This window comes from Oenanthe melanoleuca, chromosome 1A (assembly GCF_029582105.1).
Source record: "Oenanthe melanoleuca isolate GR-GAL-2019-014 chromosome 1A, OMel1.0, whole genome shotgun sequence".
NCBI classification, from domain to species: Eukaryota; Metazoa; Chordata; class Aves; order Passeriformes; family Muscicapidae; genus Oenanthe; species Oenanthe melanoleuca.
This window is the reverse complement of record NC_079334.1, coordinates 66,325,575-66,348,129: the sequence shown is the minus strand read 5'-3', so window position 1 is coordinate 66,348,129 and position 22,555 is coordinate 66,325,575. Positions and strand designations below refer to the sequence as shown.

General features: G+C 49.8%; 1 protein-coding gene across 3 annotated transcripts; it reads left to right on the top strand.

Annotated features, from left to right (window-relative positions):
• Nucleotides 1-459: 459 nt before the first annotated feature.
• On the top strand, nt 460-20,808 carry PFKFB3 (6-phosphofructo-2-kinase/fructose-2,6-biphosphatase 3). 3 transcript variants are annotated; one of them, XM_056482011.1, is made up of 16 exons: nt 460-1,045; nt 5,678-5,803; nt 6,077-6,173; nt 7,051-7,117; nt 7,251-7,325; nt 7,603-7,659; nt 9,334-9,458; nt 10,180-10,387; nt 10,647-10,793; nt 10,931-11,035; nt 11,987-12,116; nt 12,273-12,335; nt 12,467-12,531; nt 14,027-14,197; nt 15,185-15,207; nt 17,001-17,297. In XM_056482011.1, exons 1-16 carry the CDS (start codon nt 967-969, stop codon nt 17,053-17,055), a joined length of 1,593 nt encoding a protein of 530 aa, XP_056337986.1. In that variant the 5' UTR covers nt 460-966; the 3' UTR covers nt 17,056-17,297. The 3 variants fall into 3 exon arrangements, with proteins under 3 accessions (XP_056337986.1, XP_056337984.1, XP_056337985.1); XM_056482009.1 differs by lacking the exons at nt 15,185-15,207; nt 17,001-17,297 and adding an exon at nt 18,115-20,808; XM_056482010.1 differs by lacking the exons at nt 14,027-14,197; nt 15,185-15,207; nt 17,001-17,297 and adding an exon at nt 18,115-20,808.
• The last annotated feature ends 1,747 nt before the right edge of the window (nt 20,809-22,555 follow it).

The following is a 22,555-nucleotide window of genomic DNA, read 5'->3' as shown; positions in this document are numbered from 1 at the left end:
CTAAAGAAAACAAAGATAAACCAAAAATCTAATTTAATTTCCATCGTTTTCCATCATTCTCCCTTGTCGATTGAAAGGACGTGAGAAATGAAGCAGGGCGTTTGTTTAACTCTAAATATTGTAGTCTGGGGGTCCCCTGCGCACCCCAAATTTGCAAGATGGGTGGGGGGGGGATCGGTGCCGCGCCCCGCCCGCGGAACAAAGCGCGTCCTTTGTCCGCGCTGCAGTGCGGGGGGCGGGCGGCAGGGGGCAGCAGCGGCCGCGCCGACATCCCCCTTCGTCCTTCATCCTCCTCCTCCTCCTGCTGCGCGTTTCCCTCCTCCTCCTCCTCTCTTTCTCTCCTCCTCCTCCTCCGCGGCGCCGCAGCGCCCGCCCGGCCCGGCCCGGCCCGCCCCGCCCCGGAGGCGGTCCCGGCCTGTCGGGATAGAAATAGGCGGCGCGGCGGCTGCCGGCACATCGCGAGCGGAGCCGGCCGGAGCGGCAGTGCGGGCTGTGGCACCACTCCTTCCTCGGCTGCCTCGCGTGGAGATCCTGACTTTCTTTTCGTGCTATTTTTTTTTTTTTATTCAATTCAAAAGGAAAGATATTTTTTTAATTTTTTTTTTTTTTTTTAAATATCTATATTTTTTCACTCCGCTTTTCATCGCGGTTCGCGGCTGGAGTTCGCCCTCGCTCCCTCCCGGCTGCGCTGGGGCCATTCCTGCCCGGCTTTGTGCCCTGCAGACCCGGCCCTCCTCTTCCTCCTCCTCCTCCCCCTCCTGCCGTAAAACCTTCACGAGGCTCCGAGCAGCATCCGAAAGCGCCGCAGCCGCTCGCCCAAACCACTGCAACAAAAACCCTTTTTATATATTTTTATTATCCTATATTTCCCCCACCTCCTCCCCCATTCCCCATTTTATTTCTCCTCCTCCCTCCCGCAAACGCATCAAGGTGGACGCGGAGCGCAAAAAGACCTTTGTTTTAAAAATGCCCATGGAGCTGACGCAAAGCCGCATCCAGAAGATTTGGCTTCCCAATGACAACCGCCCGGCGCTGCCCCGCCGCTGTGAGTACGGGCAGGGCGGCATCCCGGAGGGATGGGGATTGGGATGGAGGGATGGGGATTGGGATGGAGGGATGGGATGAGTGGGGAGCGCTCCTCGTTCTCTGTTCGCCGCGACCGCGCTGTTGCAGCATCCCTGCAGCATCCTTTCTCGCCGTGCCCCAGCATCCTGCCGGTCCCGCATCCCGCCCGCTCCATCCCGTGACGCGGTGCCGGCTTGGGAGGACGGTGCAGCCGTCACATGGCCCCGCAGGATGCGGGGAGGTGCCGCCACACGCGTGGCCCCATTTCCACTCTCTGGGATTAAAGGGAGAGGGAGCAGGTTGTTCACCTCGCAGCTGGGATTTTCGCGGTGTCAAGCGGCTCGCCCGGGGATTTATTAATGAGGGAATTATGAATGGTTTGTGTGGAAGGGACCGTAAAGATAATCTGCCACGTGACAGGACACCTTCCACTAGACCAGGCTGCTCCGAACTCCATCCAATTAGTGTGTTAAATTTTTTTTTTTGCAGGTGGAGGGAGGGTTAGGGCAATGGATTTAGGGAAAGAAAAGGAAAAACCGACCAAACACCAGCCGTTTGCACTTTGCTATTTAACCCTGTGGGGATGAGATGGGAGGCAGGTGGAGGGCAGAGCAGAAATCAGTGCTGAAACTTCTTCCCCTTATTTCTGAAGCTCGGAATACAAAAATGTTTGGGTCATCCCGGTGTTACTATAAACCAAATCCTGCATCATGCTGAAATCCGAAAGCTCAGGAAGCAGCTCCTTTAAGTCGCTCACCAGCTGCACTGACAACCTGCCAGTTGTGCGGCTCTTAACTCCGAGTGAGCGTCTCAGGAATGTGCGGAGCCGGGATGGAGGGGGTGGCACTCGCAGCCTGGCGAGCGATGGAAGTGGCTTGGGTGAATCAGGCGGAATGCTTGTCTTCATCAGGCGTTTAAAGTCGCTTCTGATGTTTATTTACCTTGTCTGGCCAGTTTCCCATTCTAAATAATACTAATAATTCTGTTAAAAATCGATGTCCTATGAACTTGCCAGATGCTGTTGCCCGTGGCTGTGGGTCAGGCACGCTGGAGCAGATGTTGGGATGCTCAGCCTGTGCCTGGCAAGGGCGGCTCTGCAGCGGGAGCTGCCGGGGAAACGCATTTCAGCAACAGGCGGCACATCTGGGTAGCCGAGGGGCTTTGCTTAGAGCGGCATAAAACGTCTCCCGGCTTAATGCTTTGCACGTGTTTCTCTGTGGCTGGATTTTTCTCAAGGACTGGCACCTCTGAAAGAAATCCCTTGTGCATGCAGTGGTTTTTTGCCACTTCATTCACCTGGTTTCTCGGAGAGAACTCCCTCTTGGTAGCGGAAAAAACTAACATATTTAATATATTAAGGCACCGAGGGGCTTATTAATAACATAATGTGGCTTCTAATTATTTTTCCTTGGGGTGGGAACAAGCCACGCTGGGCGCCGTTCGCTGTGCAACGTAGAAAAAGGATTTTTAAGGATTTTTTTTTTTTTTTTTTAGCTTGCTCTTTTTTAACTCCAGGTATTTTAAACGCGAGGTGCTATTAATTCCTCAGCAGCAACAAAGAGCGAGGGCTAAAAAGCTGGGTGGGAAGGGAGGAATAACGGAGAGCATGTCCGGAGTGATGCCCGCAGGGAGCGGGCGCATCCCTGCAGCATCCTCTGGAAGGACAATCCCCGGGCGGGCAATAATTAGCCCGATTGTGCGATCGCTCGCCCGGCGGAGGCCAGCAGTGATTCCTTCAGCTGGCCTTTTGACGGCGATCCATTAAATTGCTGTCACGCCGCACGTCTCTCACGTAGGGGCTGGGAAAAGTGGAGCCGTCGAAGGCGCTGGGCTGGGCAGAGCCGGGCGAGGGGAGGGGGATACTCCGGGAGGGAGGGAAGGAAGGAAGGGGGATACCCCAGGAGGGGAGGGGGATGCTCCTGGAGGGAGGGAAGGAAGGAAGGAAGGGGGATACTCCCAGAGGGAGGGAGGGAAGGAAGGGGAATAATCCAGGAAGGAAGGGGGATGCTCTGGGAGGGAGGACAGGAGGGAAAGGGGATGCTAAAGGAGGGAAGGGAAGGAAGGGGGATGCTCCGGGGGGGAGGAAGGGAGGGGAAGGGAAGGAGGATGCTCCAGGAAGGAAGGGGGTTGCTCCGGGAGGTGGGAAGGGGGATGCTCCAGGAGTGGAGGAGGATGCTCCGAGAGGGAGGGAAGGAAGGGGAATGATCCAGGAAAGAAGGGGGATGCTCCGGGGGGTAAGAAGGGAGGGAAGGAGGATTCTCCAGGAAGGAAGGGGGATACTCCGGGGGGGAGGAAAGGGGCTGCTGCTGCCTCTCTCCATCCCGTCGCTGCTCCTCCCCGTCCCTCCGGCTCGCTGGGTGTGGGATCACAGCCGGGGGTGTTCGCGTTCATCCTCGGGGCGGTGCCGGTTCCACGTGTGATGCGGGATCCCTGAAAGTGTGGGAATTACAGCGGGAAGAAGCTGGGAAAAGGGGAGTGGGACTAACAGAACGTGCGGTCTGGGGGCAGTACGTATGGGGAGACAGTGGGGAGGTGGCTCTTTTATCCGACTTTTCATAGACGCAAATTTCCTTCCCTTTTCTGCTGTTTTTTGGTTTCTCCTTCTCCTTTTACCCACTGGTGAAGCTGATTTTCTGGCAAATAGCAAAAGTGATGAGCTCCTTCTAAATATCCTCTGATTGAGCCTGAAAGTCATCTAGACTTACCTGTCTAGATGTTGATAAGGAGCAATGAATATGTATTGAAATCCCTGATAGCTTCCCAGCAGTGGTGAAAAGAAATGATGAATGAGGCTTTTGTGAAAGAATGGGAGCAAAACACTGGGTTATGTTTCATCCCTGATGCAAAGTTTCCCGGAGACTTTTGATTTGGGCTCAGATTCCTGGTGGAAAGTTGCTCACTGGTGCCATGGTGTTTTGGGAGGTGCTTCCCAGGTGCTATTCCATTGTCTGAGGGCTGCAAAAATTGGGGAGAGATTCTTGAATTTGGGATGTTTAACTCTTGCAGCTCCCTTTGGAGGTGACACGTGTGTGCCCACACAGTGCCAGCCCTGGGGATGTCACAGCTGCCTGGAGCCACAGGGACAAGAACAGTACCCAGCATTGTCCCTTTGCTCTTGGAGTGCTATTTAATGGCCCCAAATCCTCTTGGCTCTGCTCTTTGAGATCCTTTGTCCACTTGCAGGTTGGGAAAGGAAGAATTTCCTTATTCAGGTATTATTCCTTCCTCCCATTACCTAATCAGTGTGTGGGTTTTGTATAAAACAGACTTGCAGCCATAGCTTGGATGAGGATGTGATATTGTTAGATGGTGTAAAGTGTTTTTCTGGGTGTGTTGCACAGCTCCCCTTGTGCCCCAGCACAGAAAATTGGCACTTGCTGCCAAAATCTTTAGGAGCTGCCCTGGGGTTTTGAAATGCAGCACTGGGGTGGGGGGGGGAGGTTGCACAAAGAGGGTAAGTGTGAGGGCAGCTCCAGCCTGGGGAATGTGAAATTTATGAAATAAAAAAAGAGAAAATATATTAGGTGGTTTTTAATCTCTTGCCTGCTGAGATTGCTTTGGTGAGAAACTTAGGAAGATGATGGGTGCCTCTTCTCTGCCATCTGGGTGCCAGTGCCATTTCTCTTCCTTGTGGCCTTAATTTGGTTTCTCCAGCTGCTGGGTTTATTTATTTTCTTAAAAGGGGAAGGTAGTCCCATGTACTTTGCATGTTCTGTGGGTACCTCTCAGTTTGTTTGCCCTTTCCAGATCCACCCTGACAAAAACCTACCCTGGGAGCCCCTGGCATCCCCTGGTCCCACCTTCAGCAGCTGTGACAGGCAGGCTGAGCTCTCCACCCAGGCCATAATTAAGCTGTGTTTTATGGCTCTGCCACCAGCCACTCACTCCCTGCATTCCTTTCCTATGAGGTCTCTGGGCTCACCGGTGGATGGATGGAAGGCTGGGTGAGAAATTCCTGCAGGGTCCCATCTGTCCTGCAAATGCTGCCTCTGGATTTTCTTTCCAGCTGTTTGACATGGACCCTCTTAAAAAAAAAACCTAAACAAAAAAAACTAACAACCTAGTTTGGGTTTATGAGGAAGAAAGGGAATAAATCACTTGGATAACTGCTTTTAAATGCTGGTAGTTCTGTGGTGTTCTTGCCTTGAAAATCCAGTTAGTTGGTTGTGTGTCAGCTGAAAATGTAGTCAAATATTTTGGGAGATGCTTTCTGTGGATGAAGATCTTGGACCAGACCTAGTATTTCAGCACAGACACTGCTGCAGGGATGGATCCAAAATCCTTGGCTATCCTTGAACTTTTCATGGAATTGGCCAAGCCATTGGAATGTTAAGTTGTGATTGCCTCGATTTTTACTTTTTTATTTATTTATTTTTAAATTATTTTTTTTTTTATTTTGGTTGCAAATGAGAAAACTGAGGCACAGAGGCTCTCTAGGGAGCCTGGGCCAGCTGCTGGCTCCTTGCCTGCTTTGCATCCATCAGGATATTCTTGCTGTGGCTTTCAGATTTCCTCCAGCTGCTGAAGTACTTGGAAGGAGTCTGGACAAAATCAAGTACCTTGATGCAGGATGAGCTGGAGAATTAACAGCTCCTGTTCTTTTTCCTTGCAGCCTGTGGGCCTCAGCTTGCCAATTCTCCCACTGTGATAGTCATGGTTGGCCTCCCAGCCCGTGGCAAGACCTACATCTCCAAGAAGCTGACTCGCTACCTCAACTGGATTGGTGTCCCCACAAAAGGTGAGGCTGGCTCTGCCTTCCAGGGGAAAGCAGGATTTCCTCAGGAATTCCTCTAGATCAGTGCTTTGGGAGGTGGGAGGTCGTGGGGGATGTGTCTGAACATCTGTGTGTTCACATCCTGCTGCAGCCTGATTCTCCCTTACTTTGAAAACCAAGGGATGCCCTGAGCCTTTTGCTCTGAGGATGTCATTCCTTGGCCCCAGCTTGCTTTAGGTGCAGAAGCTGCACAGGTGAGTCATGCCCCTCATTTGGATGGATTTTTGTTCTCCCCAGTTTTCAATGTCGGCGAGTATCGCCGTGAGGCCGTGAAGCATTACAGCTCCTACGACTTCTTCCGTCCTGACAACGAGGAGGCCATGAAAGTCAGGAGGTGAGTGGTGTGGGAGTCCAGAGTATTCCTCTGGCTTCCCTGGAAAGTTTAAGACCCCCCTGGCGGGGTCCCCAAAGACCCTGGAATGGGACACAGGTGTCTCAGGGGCTGGATTTAGCTCCTTGGAACAATTTACCAACATTGAGAGAAGAAATGCAAGCCACAAAAATAAATAGAGTGTAAATTGGACTGTTAGAATGTAGAATTAGCAGAATTCTAGAATGTTTGTGATAAGGGACACGTGGCCAAGATGGAGAATTGGGGGTGTGGATACCTCTTCCTCCTTCTCCATGTCATCCATGCTGGGTGACCCGCTGGCACTTTTAGATTGGATGAGAACAGATCTGGACCATGTAACAAGATTGTATTGTATTGGGGGGTCATTTGTAAATACCTAGTACGTAGTTTAGACTATAAAAGATAAGTCCTGCCTCTGCCAGGCAGATTCTGCCCTGGACGTCCAGCGAGCAGACTGCTGTTCGCTGGACAAAGCATTCCTAAGATAAAGAACAATAAACAACTATGAAAACCTCTAAGAACAGCCTCCTGCAGTCTCTCATCGGCGGGCATTGGAAAGAGCTGGGTTCCAGACCACCTGCATGTCCTCCAGAGGTGATCTCAGGTCTAAGGAGACACCTCAGGATGTGACAAGTGGGATCCCACAGCCTGCTGAGGCCCTTGGCTGGCAGCACAGTCACCCACTTTGGGGGTGATGAACACAAGTTGGGCTCTGATTTTCCCCTGGGTTTGAATTTCCCCTGCCTGCTCAAGGAGGGTTCTGAGAGCTCAAAACTGAACCTGTACAGGATTGGTGACTTCAGGGTGGCCACCACACCCAGAGGACATCAGGGCCACACGTGTGTCCCCTCTTTTGCAGGCAATGTGCCCTGGCTGCCCTGAGGGATGTGAAGCTGTACCTGACGGAGGAGGGCGGGCAGATCGCGGTGAGCTCCCAGATGTGCTCGGGGCTTTGGCAGCTGTGCCAGCCCCACAGTCCTCTGCAGCCCCTGCTCTGAGCAGGGGCTCTCTGGGAAACCAGGCCCTCGTGGTGCTAATTGAGATCTTTGGCTTTTCAAGGTCTTTGATGCCACCAACACCACGCGGGAGAGGAGAGGGATGATCCTGAACTTTGCCAAAGAGAATGGATTCAAGGTCAGTGCCTTGGGGCTGATGCATTGTTAAGTCCTCTGTCATGTAGAGTTGGTGTCTCTCTCACTCATGTGTTATCCTCATGCTGCTCCTGTGTTGGGTTTGATTAAAAATATGAAAATCTTCATTCCCTATACTGAGCCATGGGGAAGGAAATGATGGCAGTGGGGCAGAGGGAGAGGTTGGGTCCAGCAGGGAGGAGGTTGGGTTGAGCAAGGAGCTGGCTGAATGTTACAGACCTTGGTGGTGGCTTTCAGCTGAGCTTTGCTCTGCTTCACAGGTGTTCTTCATTGAATCTGTCTGCAATGATCCCAACGTGGTTGCCACCAATGTTATGGTAAGTGGAACTGCTGGATGTGTCCTGCTTTTGCTTTCCCTCCATTGAGAGGCAGGAATGGCATCACCTTCACAAGCTCTGGTCTCCATGGTGGATTTCAGTCCCCCTGTATCTGCTGGAGGGACAGCACAGCATGGCACTGACAATCTAGGAGGTTCCTGGAATGTGCTGAGGATTTCCTTCTCCAAGTGATGGCACCTCTTCTTGTTTGCTCTTCTATGTTGCACCTTGTTGTCACCAACAAGGAGGGGCTGGTGAGGAATGTGGAGCTCCTGGGCTGCAGTGGCTGTGAAGTGAGATGACAGCAGAGCAGATTTTGGCCTGGAGTACCTGTTGGATAAAAGCCCAGGAGGGAAAGAGGAGCCCAAGAAAACTGGTTAATGCTCAAGGATCAGCTTCTCCAAGTTCAGCTGTGATGCATTCCCAGCAAAGGAGCAGCCATCAAAAATGCCAGGATGAACAAGGAGCTCCTGGACAAACTCAAACACAAAAAGAGAGCCTGCAGGGAGAGAGGATGGAAGCAAGGACAGGCAGCTGGGAGGAATACAGAGATTATCTGAGCAGCCAGGGGTTGGGTTAGGAAAGACAAAGCCCTGACAGAACTGGGGGACTACAGGCTCAGTCTCATACCAGTGTTTGGGAAGATCATGGAGCACATCATCCTGGAAAGTCTTCTGAGGCACATGGAAAATGAAAAGGTGATTGGTGACAGCCAGCATGCCTTCACTGGAGACAAATCCTGCTGCCAACCAGGGGCTGGGGCTGAAGAGATTTTGTTCCTGCTGGAAGCTGTTGTCCCAGTGACCAACTTTTTGAGAGGTTGCACACAGCCTTTTCTACAACAAAATGCTCAGTTTGCTACATTTTTTGTCATAAGCTGGAGTGGTTTGTTTTTTTTTTTTTTTTAGGATTTTAATCCATTTATTTGGAAGCTAATGCTTGAAGGGCAAGAAAATTATCTTCTGGCTAAGTGTGGGATCAGTGTGGAAAATACACCCCAGGCCTGGGATGCTGCCACATGTGTTGATCCATTGTGTTATCCTGTTGGTTTCAGGACTTGCTTGTGAAGTTACCAATGTGAAATGCTGCTGGTCAAACCCAAATCTTCAGGAACAGCAGCCTGTTAGATTAGTTCAGGCAGGACTTAGTCCATGAGAGCTGTGAATATTCACATTGCCTGTTTCTAGGGTCTTCCAGCCCAACAGCTTGCAGCAAATAATGCACAGAAAGGGGTTGAATGTTGCCATCCTGCTGTCCTGCTGCTGAGTTGGGATAAGCATCTTGTCTATGCTTGTGCACTTTACTTTCTCAGCTTGAATTTGAACCTGATGGAGTTTTTTTTAGCCATTAGGAAGCTGAGCTTTCCTGCTGTTGGGTGGTGAGGTGCTACCCCAACTCTTGGGAGAATGAGAGTGAACTGATGAGTGTCTGTACTAACCATGCAATGGTTGATACCAAACTGTCCCACTTTATGCTTGGTTTTGGGTCTGGTTTGCTTCTTTTCTGCTCTGTGATGAGTGATGACTATAAAGTAGTCATCACTTACTTTCAGCTGATCACTGGATCTTGGCAGAACTTTAAAATTCCAGATTAGCACTGTCTGGCTTGGAAAGCTTCCTAACCTCTCCTTATGGCATGCTTTTTTTTTTTTTTTTTTTTTTTTTCCTGCTGCAGGAAGTCAAATTGTCCAGCCCAGATTACCGGGACTGTAATTCCACTGATGCCATGGAGGATTTCATGAAGAGGATCAATTGTTACCAAGCCAGCTACCAGCCTCTTGACCCTGATGACTATGACAGGTAAGAGACCTCGACTTCTTGAGCTGCCTTGGGCACCTGCCCTCTCCCAGGAGAGGAACAGTGAAGGGTGGAGCTGTATTTCACTTTGTCTGAAACAACCTGGCTGTGCTAGAATGATTTATGGCCAGGCCTCACCTTGAATTCAGGCCTTTTACAGGAAAATGCTGGTTTCCCCAGGTGCTGTGCCAGGGAAATGGGCACTGATGCCTTCCCAGGCTCTTTGGGCTCAGATGAGCTGTTCTCAACCTTGTTCTGCCTGTCTAAGTACAAAGGCTTTGGGGAAGCACTTGAGTTTGAGTGGTTGAGGGGCTTTTTTCATTGTCCCACTGAAGGAAAGGACTGCTTGGCTCAAACCACAGGGTTGAGCAAGCCCTGTGGCTTCTGCCTGGTTGTTGTGTGCCTTGGAAGAGTTCTGGTGTCCTGCCTGACTCTGCAGGCACCTCCCAGCCTCTCCACTGCTCACAAACACATCTGATTGTCCCAGTCCTGCTGATCCCTGTCCTGGGGAGGAGCATGTTCCCTGTGAGTCCTGTTTAATCCTCTTTCCTGCTGCAGGAGGAGGGGTGGTGATTACACTGCTGCTATTCAGCTCTCCACGAATCCCCATTACCTGTTGGCTCCCTGCTGCAAATACCCTGCAGGAAATCCTTTGAGCCTGTGATTACATGAACAGAGAGCTCACAGGGCTGCTTTTGAGAGTGACATCTCTGCCTGTCCCCAGGGAACTTTCTCTCATCAAAGTCATCGACGTTGGCCGGCGGTTCCTGGTGAACAGGGTTCAGGATCACATCCAGAGCAGGATTGTGTATTACCTGATGAACATCCACGTGCAGCCCCGCACCATCTACCTCTGCCGGCACGGGGAGAGCGACTTCAACCTCAAGGGCAGGATTGGGGGGGACTCTGGCCTCTCCAACAGGGGCAAGAAGGTGAGGGAGATGGAAGATCATCCCCTGTGGATTCCAGGAGTGATCTGTCTGCTGTGGCTTGGGTTGAGTGTGTTTGACAGCTGGGGGTCCATCTGTAGATCTTGGGGATCAATGAATGTGTGGCTGCCCTTCCCCTCAGAGCAGAAGGCTGATCTTCCTGCCTATGGGAAGGAAGATTTCCACTCACTGGGAAGTAGGGAAGAAGGCCCACTGGAAAGCTATGGACCAGGAATCAACCTCTTTTTACTATGTCCCACAGTTTGCAGAGGCACTGAACAAATTTGTGGAAGAGCAGAACCTGAAGGACCTCAAAATTTGGACCAGCCAGCTAAAGAGGACAATCCAAACAGCAGAAGCTCTTCAGCTACCCTATGAGCAGTGGAAGGCACTCAATGAAATCGATGCTGTGAGTATCTGTGCAGCCAGAATAGCTGGATGGGGCTGGTTGTTTAACAAGAGAAAGTGAGGTTTTGTGTGGTGGCTGTGCTGGTGCTGCTTGACTTTAACATCTCCAGTAACCTCATGGTTGTTCTGCCCTGGCAGGGTGTGTGTGAAGAAATGACCTATGAAGAAATCAGGGAGCAGCATCCAGAGGAATTTGCTCTGCGTGATCAGGATAAATATTACTACCGTTATCCTTCTGGGGAGGTAGGTCTGCAGGGACACCTTCAGAGACATTTTACTTTAAATGTGACCTTTTTTCCCCTCATTCTGTCCTCTACTTTTGAGCAGAGGAGCAGTGAGAGCTTCAAGAAATGAGAATTAAGAGATCAGGGATCATGTTTACCTCTAACTTGAGCTCTTGTGAAATCTTGGCATATCAAGTTCTCACTTAACAGTTCCACTGACTTCATAGGAGATTAGTAGGGAAAGGTCTCTGGAGGTTTCTAGTCCAACCTCCATCATTCTATCTGCACACAGTTTTGTGCTGCCCCAATTTTCTTTCTTATCCAAAAAAAGTAATTTTCACCTTGTTCTCAGTATCATTCCCTAAGGGTTGATGGTAATATCTCTGTTCCTGGCAGTCTGCTTTCAGGGTGTGACACAATGAGGTGGGAACTGACAGTTGTGGATGATACTTAGGCTGTGAATTGAGCTAATTATCCCCAAATTGAAAGTCATGCCCATAGATATTTCAGAAAAATCTTTGGAGATACAGGGTCATGAGGATAACAGAAGAATATGTGGGGATATCAGGCACCAGCTCTCAGTGTCTGGGGTCCTGGCTGCCTGTCATGGTTTTGAGGCCCTTCAAAACCCTGGGGTTTTTTAGGTTACTCCAGACACCTCAGAACTTTGAAATCCTGTAGAAAATAAAAATATCAAAATGATAGAACCTTTCTATCTTCAAAGCCTTTGCTGCTTACATTAATTCTCCAGAACTGAGCTGTGATTCACAGAGATGTGAATGGCTCCTTCTCTGACAGAAGAATTAGAAGTTCCAGAGTAGCCTGAGGATGAGGGTATATTTCTTTTTAGCAGTTTGTTGTTTTTCTCAAAGGCATTAAATGAGGAGGTGTGCCAAGACAAGGACTGTTGTTTCTTTGGGATGCTCATTGCATTGATTCCATGCCTCATGTCCCTTCCCTTCTGTCCCAGTCCTACCAAGACCTGGTGCAGCGCCTGGAGCCAGTCATCATGGAGCTGGAGAGGCAAGAGAACGTCCTTGTCATCTGCCACCAGGCTGTCATGCGCTGTCTCCTGGCTTATTTCCTGGACAAGAGTGCAGGTGAGCTCCTGTCCCTGGGAAGAGGGTTGGCCCTGCTGGGAGGGGGTGATGGATGATGCTGTTCACATCCTGGAGCGTGCATCTTGGCTGTGGGGTGAAGGTCTGAGCCTGCCTTTGGAGGGGAGGTGGGATAACCCTCCTGCTCTGTCCCTGCAGATGAAATGCCCTACCTGAAGTGTCCCCTGCACACAGTGTTGAAGCTGACCCCAGTAGCCTACGGTGAGTGAGACCTTCCTAAACATGCCAGGGGGGTTGGCTTGTACCTTCTCCTCAATCCTAAAAGCAGGGATGTGTGGTGGGGCACTTGGTGACATCCTGACCTTGCTGATGTCTTTGTGTCCTTTCTGCAGGCTGCAGGGTGGAATCCATCTCACTGAACATTGAAGCAGTCAACACGCACAGAGATCGACCAGAGGTGAGTGCTGCTTTGCCCTGGGGCTGTCCTTTGGTGTCCCTCTCCTGTCCCCTGTGGTCAGCTGGCAGTGGGAACTGCCACATCATGCCTGGGGTGGGCATGGGGAGATTGCTGAGCTGGGTGCTAAGTGCTGCTGGAAGACTGGGAGCATCAGATGTGTTCTTGCTCTGCAAAGTCATGGCCAGTTGAGGGTTTTCCAAGGGAAGAGGACTCTCTTGCATGTTCCTGCTTCCCAGTGTGTTTGCCCAGGGAAAACTCCTCCCTGGTCTCTGACTTTTCCTGCATGGTCATCCACTTGCCTGAGCAGGGGGTGGAGCTGTGGGTGGAGAAGGTGACTTCTCCCAGGTCTCACAGCTGCCTGGCAGAGCCTGGGCTCAATGTTTGCCCTACATCTGCCTCTGAGGGTCTTTTTCCTGTTTTACCCGTGGCTCTCTGTCATTCTGCAGTATTGGGAGGTGGCAGTGCTGGGCTGGGGATCCTCTGTGGAGGAGACCCCTCCTGTGGAGAAATTCCTGTAGGGTTGGGTGTGTCTGCCAAGTGCTCCACTGGAGCTCAGAGGCCAGAACAGGAGGATGCCAGCTCAGTGTCAGGGCTGGGCAGCCACCCAGAGTGGGCCACAGGGGCCCTGGCAGCACCCATGTCCCAAGATGCTGGGCCATTTCCAACTTGTGCTTTGTGGTGGTGGAGCCCAAAGTGATGCTGAACAGTCAGGGCTGTCCCCTTTTGGCCCACATCTCCTTTCCTTTGCTTCCCCTGTCAGGAAGCAGCACCTGAGCCTCCTGTCCCTCCCTGCAGCTGTAGGGGGGAAGCCAGTCCTTCCCCCTGCCTGGGACATGGATGCCCTGCTTTGCCACCCTCTCTGGGATGGCAGCAGGGCCTCGTGTAGGGTGGGCTGAGACTGGTGCCAAGTGCTTGGGTGCCCCTGCTCAGCTTTGCCTCCATCCCTCCTGGCTTGAGCTGGAGCTTGGTGCTGACCCTCGCTAGCTGCTCTGCTCCCACTCCCCAAATCTTCCTGATCAGCCTGGGCTGGCTCATCTTCAGTCTTCTTGCTTTCACTCCTCTCTGTCTGGGTGGAGGGACCAGCTTTGAGGAGGAGACTGATGGGCACCTCTGTGCAGAGTCATGGCTTGATTGCTGCTGGGTGTGTTCAGCTACCTGTAGTTACTTTTTTTGTCAGCTGAGACTCAGATGAGGAGAAAATCTGTCTCATGAGTGCAGAATCTTTTTTTTTTTTTTTTTTTACCTCCCCTCCCCTTCTGCACTCTTAAACATTTTGCATCAGGGGTTTTTTTTGGTGTTCAGAGCTTTTCAGTGCATCCTTTGCTCATTGAGTGACTGTGGGGAAAAGCAGAGGCCACTTTAAGATTTAAAATAAAGAAAACCAAAGCAACTTCTTTTTTTTTCCCTTTATAACTGTCGCCTTCTTCCTTTTTTTCTTTATTTCCCTTTATTTTTTTATATTTACTTTTATTTTCTTTGTCTCACTTTAATTTAGGAAGCAAAGAAGGGACCTAACCCGCTCATGAGACGTAATAGCGTTACCCCTCTAGCAAGCCCAGAGCCCACCAAAAAACCTCGCATCAACAGCTTTGAGGAGCATGTGGCTGTTTCTGCTGCCCTGCCAGCCTGTGTTCCTCAGGAAGTGCCCACGCAGATGCCGGGACAAGTTAGTTGAACTCTTCTTTTTTTTTTTTGGTTTTTTTCCTTTTCTTTTTCTTTTTTTTTCTTTTTTTTTTTTTTTCTTTTTGTTGTTCTTGTTTTATTGTTTGTTGTCCTCCTGTCACTCCTGAAGCTGAGGAGCTGCTTGCACTTGTTGTAACCTGTGCTGCTGTCTGAGATGCATCCTCCTCCCACGGCTGCTGTTCCTGCCTGTTGAATCTCTCTAGGGTTTTGAGTCTGTCATGACCTTCCACCAAGCTCTAGGCTGCATTAATTTAGTGCCTTCAACCTCCTGAGGGGTCTCCTCCCTGGAGTGAGCAGGAACAAAGACCTTGTGCCTTCCCTCTGGGTGTGCTTGGCTCTGGTGTAGACCTGGGCATGGCAATAAATCAAATGCTCTTGTGCCTCTCTTAAGGATGAGCTGCCAAGACTCACCTTTGGCTGGAAGGGTCTCCTTCATCCTGGAGCTGTAGGCAAAATGGACCAAAACTGAGTAGAAGGCTCGTGGTGTGGTGGACCTGGCTGAAGCCCTGTGGGCAGTGCCATGGTGTCCTCTGTCACCCACCCATGAAAGGACATAGGCAGAGAGGCCTTGCTTGCTGCTCACTTCTCCAGGCACAAACCCCTCTGCTAAGCTCACTAAGGAGTCCTGTATAATCTGTAGGAGCCTTGGCCATGCTGCCTGTTGGATCCTGCTGTCTGTGTTGGTGTGATGTCCTTTCTCCCCTCCTCGCCCAGACCCCGGGCAGGTTAGGAAAGGCTCTGTGCTCCCCCTTTGCTCTGCTTGGTTGTTGCTTTGCATGAGCCTTCCAGGGCATCTGGGTCTGTCTCATCTCCCAGGGCTCTGCTTGAGCTGGTTCAGCCTCACAAAAACCCTTTTTGCCAGCTCTGGCTGCCCGGTGTCCCTTGCTGCTGTCCCCTGTCCTCTGCCTGGTGTGGCGTGGAGTTACTGATGCCTCTCTCTGTTCTTTCTGTTCTCTCTGTCTCTCTGCAGCCTTTACTAGGAAAGGCATGCCTGTAAGTACCTTCTTGAGTCTTATTCCCCCTTCCAACCCTTTTTTCCATGTCTCTTGCCATCCTGCTGGGTTGTTTTGTTGTTGCAAAATCCAGATGGGGTGTGGATTTCTTGGAGTTATACTTTGTTTTAGGGGGGATTTGTTTTAGGAATGGTAAAGAGGAGAATGTGGGTGCTGGTTTTGTATCCTAGCTTGATGGAATGTCCCAATTTTGTTGTGAAATTAAGCAAATTGTCACTTTGATGCCTGTGGGTGATGCTGTTGTTTTTTCCTGAAGTTGTCTCCTCTGTGATAGCATTTTGTACTGTAGGTGAGAGATGTGGGTGCTCTGTCCTTGCTGAGGGCTCTGAGTTGTGTCTGTGACTGATGGCACCAGGGAGATATCTGAGAAGCTTCTGACCTTCTCAGGAATGGGTTTTCTGGAGCTGGGTGATCCTGGGACCAGCCTTCTGCAGTTCTGCAAGCTTGGATTTTGGAACAGCCTAGAAATTGGGGGCGGAGTGAATGGAAGTTGTCCTTCTCTACCTCTGTTAAGAAAGCAAAACATCTTGAGCATTTGATGCACTAATTCTGAATAATTAAGGCTCTGTTTTGGCTTAGTGCTGTTGTATCCCTGAGTAGCAGGAACAGGACAGCTCCTGGATAAATTTGAAGCCTTTGGACTTAATTAATGCTACATTGTTGAGCAGTTTAAGTGCTCAGATGTCTTCTCAAAGACTGGGAGGATTTTGAGGTTGAGCTGATACTGGGTAGTGTCCAGGGGGCCTTTTTGCCCTCTGAGGGCAGTTCACATCAGGGTCAGTTCCAGTCAGGATGCCTGTGAGCATCCCTGGCTTGGGTTGTTCTGTGGGCTGAAGATGGAGGGATCTACTCTAACATAGCCAGGCCAGAGCTCAGCTCTGCTTGCCTCTAGCAGCTGTTGAATCTCAGATTTCTTCCCCTTTCAGAGTAAACAATTTTGAGAAAAGGGAAGTTAGGGCTGTAGTACTTGGCTTTGCTGGTGGATGGTTGGGTGGGATCACTGAGTGTAGAGGTTGAGGTGCTCAGCATGGCCTGCATGCCTGTGATCCTTCCCTTGCTGCTCATGGCCACTACAGCCCCTGATGAAACCTGATCCTCTTGGGCTGCTCTGAAAGCATTTTAGTTTTTGTCCACCCTTTCCTCCATGGTTTTCACACCTGTATTGTAGCAAAAGGCACTGCATGCCTTGGTGCTGGCTGGGGCACTGAAAACACTCTGGTGTTGAGTTGGGAGATGGATGTGACAGGTTTGCTGGGCAGGCAGTGATGGTTACCCAGCAAATTTAAAACCTCCAGCTGCTGGGAGCCTGTCTCCACCTCCTAGTGTGGACTTAAAGGCTGCTTTTGTGGGACCCTTGAGGAAAGGCCAAAGCCAGGGCTTGGTGACCTTCACACTGCTGTTAGCCCTGGCAGCCTGCTGCCTTGTGCACTGGTTTGGTCCCTCCCTGTCACCACTGTATGGGGCTGGGGAGGTGGAAAGCACCTCCTTCAACTTGCACCATGGGCCTGGGCTGGTAGTGGGAGCTTCACTGCACCAGCCCTCACTGTTGGGGTTTGACCCCATCCAGGAGGACAGGGGACACCTGGAGAGTCTGGGGACATGGCTGAGACCTCAGAGTCCTCCTGGCTGTGGGACTGAGGTGCCTGGGGGTCGTGGGACTACCTGGAGTGATGATTTCTTTTCCTTTTGCTTGGTTTGTGATCCAAAGTGCACTTTTGAACAGTCACCTGATCCCCTCCCTTCTTCTCCCCTTCACTTTTCATGCTTAAAAAGAAGACCCGTTTGTCACTTTCTCAAAGTTTTCTCTTTGCTAATATTTCCAAGGTAAATGGCTGTGGTGCATGTGGCTTTTCCTAACCCTCCTCCTGTCTCCTTAGATAACAGAGAACAGCTCAGCTTGCTCTGCCTTGTAGCCTGGCTGGGGTTCCTGGTGCTTGTAAGAGACAGCTTAGGTAGTTAAAGCATTAAAAAAATTCCCAAAAAAACACTTAAAAAAAAATCCAACCCCTAAAAAAAGGAGACTCTTTCCTAGCTGTTTCCTAGTCCTTTTTTCCCCTACCTTGTTTCATGTAGTTCTGTGAGTTGGGAAATGTCCTTGTTATTCTCCTGGAGCAGATGCTCCCCTTGGGGCTGGTCCTGTTTGTGTTTAGCTGGTTGTCTCTGGTTTTGTGGTCCTCACCTGGTGCTGGTGGGTACCTGCTGTCATCACTCTGTACCAGGGCTGTGTCTGGAGCATCTCTTGGGGCCCATGAAACCTCATGGGGTGTCACCAGGAGAGTTGTGCTGCTGCTCTACCACCGGTGGTGGCTGGTCCTTGGCATGGCCAGTGGGAGCTGAGCTGCCTGTTCTTGGCATTGCCAAGGATGGACAAACAATGACCTTGTCCTTGGCAGGTGGGCGGGACACTGCCCACCCTCAGAGAGAGATGTTTAAATGGGGAGGGGAGCAAGAGAAAGATGTTTAATTGGGCTGCTTGAGTGAGCTCTGTGGTCCCCTGTCACCATGGACCAAAGAGAAGGGCAGACAGGGTGGGGTGGGAGAGTTGCTTTGGTTTAGCTCAGTTTTCAGGGCTGTCTAAATTCTAACCCTGTAGCTCAAAGCAGGCAGTGCCTGAGCAGGGGGTGAGCAGTGATTGTCACCTTCCTCTCTCCCTGTATCTCAAGGCAGGCAGTGCCTGAGCAGGGGGTGGGCAGTGATTGTCACCTGCATCTCTCCTGGGGTGGGCAGTGATTGTCACCTGCATCTCTCCTGGGGTGGGCAGTGTCCTCTCCCCTGTGGTGGGTGCTTTGTAGTGACCCGTGTGGCTTTGTTCCTCCTCATCCCCTTGCTGTGTTCTGGAAGGTGCTGCTGCAGGAGCCTGACCCTCTCTCCTCCCATCTCGTTGCAGAACATGAACAGCTCCCAGAAGCCGTCGTGACTCCGTGAGCACCGCCAGCTTCTCATCCCATCGCCATTCCCGCCGCTTGCTGGCCCCGGGGGCCCCTCCAGCCCTGGCTGTGCCAGCCCCACGCTGGGCTGGCTCCACTCACGCTGCCAGCTCCTCCCCAGAACCCCACTGCTGCTCGGGGGGATGCAGGAGAGCCGAGGAGGGGCAGCCCGGCTCTCCTCTCCAGCATCCTGTTAGGTCGTAGCGAGCTGTAAAGTGCTTCTGTAGTGCACAGGAGTTGCATTTTCTTCTCTTTCCAGTGGTTTTGACCTTCTGTATAGATGATTGGTACCCACCCATCTCTGGGTGGGGTGTGTATATATGTGGATGGTGCGGGGTTAGCAGAGAAACAGGGGGAAGGGGGGGTGGGTAAAGGGGTTTTGCATATTTTTTTTTTAATTATTATTATTAATGTTGTTAATTACTTTTGAATAAGCCCCTAACATGCTGTGCTGCAGTCCCTCACCCACACTACAACTGGTCACACATGCCAGCCTGGCTCATGCAGATCTGTGAGCACCAGGAAAGCAGCTGTGTGAACTCCTTCACTGCAAGAACTGCTGGGTTTAATAAAAAAAACACCAACTCATTCTTTCACTTTTTTTTTTTTCCAAGATGTTTGCAGAGAATGTAGATCTGCTGCTAAAATTGGTTGAAAGATGCCTGCAGTGCATGAGGAGCCATGCCAGCAGGGGCTTGGGTGATGCTTTCATCTTGGGGAGCACCCAGAGATTGTCTGAGTTCAGGCATGGGTTGAATTTTGGGGAGGCTGAGCACTGTTTGAGGTGCTGTGCTGGTACTTCATCTCCCTTTTCTTCTTTTTTAGATGAAAGTGGAGGTATTGGGAAGGGTTTGAATCCTGAGGCTTAGATGCATTTTGCAGACACACAGATCTCATGGAGGTGACCAGAGATCTGACTGCAAAAAGCCACAGGAAGGGACAGTCTTGTCTGTATTTTTTAAATTTTATACACACACATGTGTGTATATGTGTATACTTAGAAACTGCTTGGTTTTTGCACTTTATTTGTGGCAGAAGCATAACTACTTTATTTTTTTTTTTTTTTTCCCAAGTCGTGCCCCTTACCAGGGGAAGCCTGAATACAGGCAGCTCTTTCTGTTTAATTGTTTTTTGCATGCTGGAAAGCTGGAACTACAAAATAATAGTAGTTACAGTATTTGAGGTGGGGGGAACAGGGTGAGGTCCTGACTCCATCAGCCAACTCCCAGTGGTTTGATCTATAAGCTCCCTTGTTGGCAGCCTGTCCTGGGCTGGGAGACACATTTAAAAATGGCAATTAACCACTATTGCTTTGTGCAAAAGTCTGTGGATTTTGGATGATTTTTTTTTTTTCCCATTTTTCAGTATTTTGGGTTGGTTTTGGGATATTTTTCCCCCCACCTATGTGCATGTTCTCCATACCCATCTCATGTTTTTTTTTTTTTTTTTTTGCTGGAGGCAGGAGGTGAAAGCAGCACCCCCCTCCTTTGGATTCATCCTTCCCATGGCTTTCCCCAGTGTCCTGCACACCATCCCCAGAGATGGGAGAGGAGAGGCTTGGTGGAGAAATGCTATTTTTGTGAGAGCTGTGTGTGTTTTGGGGGTGGGTTTGGTCTGTTTTTCCTTTGGGAAAAGGTGAACCACAGTGCCTGCAGGGCCATGCTCAGCCTGTGTCCCCTGGGGGTGACAGTCCTGGCAGTGCCCTGCCTGTGAGAGCTTGTGCATATGTGTATCATAGCCCTGTACAGATAAAACAACACTCCCCCTCCTAGACTTGTTAAAATAACCTTTAAAAGCAGACTTCTCCCTCTGTGCCCTGGGTGGCATCTTGTGCTTTCAGTTTCTCTGCCTTTCACACAAATGAATGTTTTGGGGAGCTGCTCACTTGGCTCTTGTCAACTTCCTCCTTCATGGGGAGTTTTATCTCTCCCCTCCTGCTGCAGAAAGATAAGCCAGCAAACACAAACATGACGTCTGGCTGCCCTGAGATCAGTCCTGTACACGTGAAATTGCACAGATGTTTGTGTGTGTGTATATATATAAATATATATATAAAAAACAAAACAAAAAAACCAACAAAATTGCCCTAAACTTTGATCCTTTGGTAATAATAGATGTCCCAGTAGATCTACAAAAATTTGAACATGGTGGGTTTTTTTCCAGCATTGATAAAATTGCTCTCTTAGTTCCTCTTGTGGTGCAGGGGTTGGTGGGATGGTGTCAACTCTGTGCCATCACAACTGCCCCAAAAAACCTGCTGTCCATTATTTTGGTTAACAGAGCCAAGGACTGGGCAGTTGATGCCACAGCCAAGGCACATTGGGAGAGAGGACATGTTAAACCACACCAATGATTTCTTCCCCCATCTCTTTTTTTTTTCCTCTCTGGTTTTTGTTTTCCTTTGTGATACTTGAATTTATTTTTTTATTTTTTTTTTAATAGCAAAGCGCTCTTTATTTATTTAATGTATACTGCAAAGCTTGGAGAGAAGGGTGTAGTTACTTGGGATTGCTTTTTTTTTTTTTTTTTAATTTGTGGTATGTTAACTGTTCTGTAAATACATGTGGAATAATTGCCTGATATAAAGCTGTGCCAGCTTAAAAACAGGGTATGCCTTTCAGAAATTTGTATATTTTGCAGTTGCTGGACCAATAAAATACCTTGTTGAAATACAGATGTGAGTTGTTCTTCCTTGTGTCAGAAATCAGGCCCTCAGGGTCACCACCTTGTGCTACCTCTCCAGCCTCACACCTCTTCCTGTGCCTCATAAATAAAAAATTCTCAGAGATATTGTGGATGCTCCTTGCCTGGAAGTGTTCAAGGCTGAGTTGAAGGGGGCTTGGAGCAACCTGCTCTAGTGGAAGGTGTTTTTCAAGCCATTCTAGGAATTCTACAAGTGTTAACACCTACTTAGGACAAGAAAATGCCCCCAGGCTCTACATATTACATCACTCCTGAGTAGAAAACTGATATATTGGGACTTGTCCTGCCTAGATCTAAATCTAGGCTGTTTTTAGGCAGGACTAGATAGTTAATTAAACCTGGTGTAGTTCTTGAAATGAAATACTTGGGTGCTGAATGAAGGGCTGGACAAGATCTGTCCCCTGAGATCAGGGCTGTCTTTGCCCTGCAGGCACAAAAACAGCAGCTGCCACCTGCAAGAAAAGTTCCCTCTTAACATGTGTGTGGGTTTTTTATTGATTAATCTAATATTAATTTAATGTTCTAGATAAAAAGTGGGAGAAGGCAGGGAAAGATGTAATTTGACATGATTTTCTGGAGCACACCTTGGGTGAATTATTCTTCTGTGATTAGAGGCTTGTCCCACTATAGGAGCTGCATCTCTAAAAGCTCATGAGGAGCAAAAAGGGGTTAAAAGGTGCAGGGTGCTGCTGGTTGATGTGCAGCCCTTGCTCTGCTCTCCCCTGGGCTGGCAGAGCCTGCCTTTGAGCCAGAGTTTTTGGGGTGCACAGGGATCATCTCCCTTCTCCCAATTGCTCTGTGCTCCAGGCCCTTTCACCAAGGAGGCTGTTCTCTCATTTTAAGTGTGGCTGAAGCATCAGCAATTATATTTGCTATATTTTCTATATTTTCTGGCATCCTGAGGGCAGCGTGCCTTCTGGAAAATCCAGCAGCCATAAGATTTGAATTTTTTTTAGCCTTTTTTTTTTTTTTTTTTTATCTCTAGCAACCTGGCTGTCTCCTTGAAGCAGGCAGAGACAAAACATTTGTGTTTAAGGCAGAGTGCAGCCTTGCAGCTGATAACACCTCCAGCCAGGGTGGGCTGAGGTCACAGCAAGCCACAACACCAGGGCAGGCAGGGAACCCTGATAAAACCTTGTCCTTGTGGCAGGAGCACGGGAGGAAGGTTTTGCCTCCCTGAGAATGGCTTTGGGCAGCATTCCCAAGGCTGCTCTGTAAGAAAATCCTCCTCCCTTCTCCAAAAATCAGTCCTCCTCTTTCCATGTGTGCAGTGGGGCTTGTGTGGTGCCAGCCCAAGTAAGGGAGGGGAATCAGGGCTAAACCAGGCAGCATCCTCTGTTTTTCTTCCATGTGCTGCATTTTGTAGCAGCATCCCAGAGAGGAGAAGCTCCCCGAGGCAGTGCAGCTTTAAAGGTTATATTTGACAGCAGGAACGTTTCCCTGCTCCCAGTCAAGTCCCATTTTATTAAAAAATAATAAATTAAATAAATAAATAAATAAAAGGAATAAACCCCCAGCTCACTGCTGGCAAACAAGGCGAGAGAACTTGTGATGGCTAAAAAAAAAAAATAAAAAATAAAAAGGGCAGGCCAGTCACGCTGGCTGACTCAGCTCTGATTGATGGCTCAGGAATGTGTCTGGGATTAACTAAACCGCGGGCAAACCTTTACAATGCAGCACATTGGATGGAGCACCGGC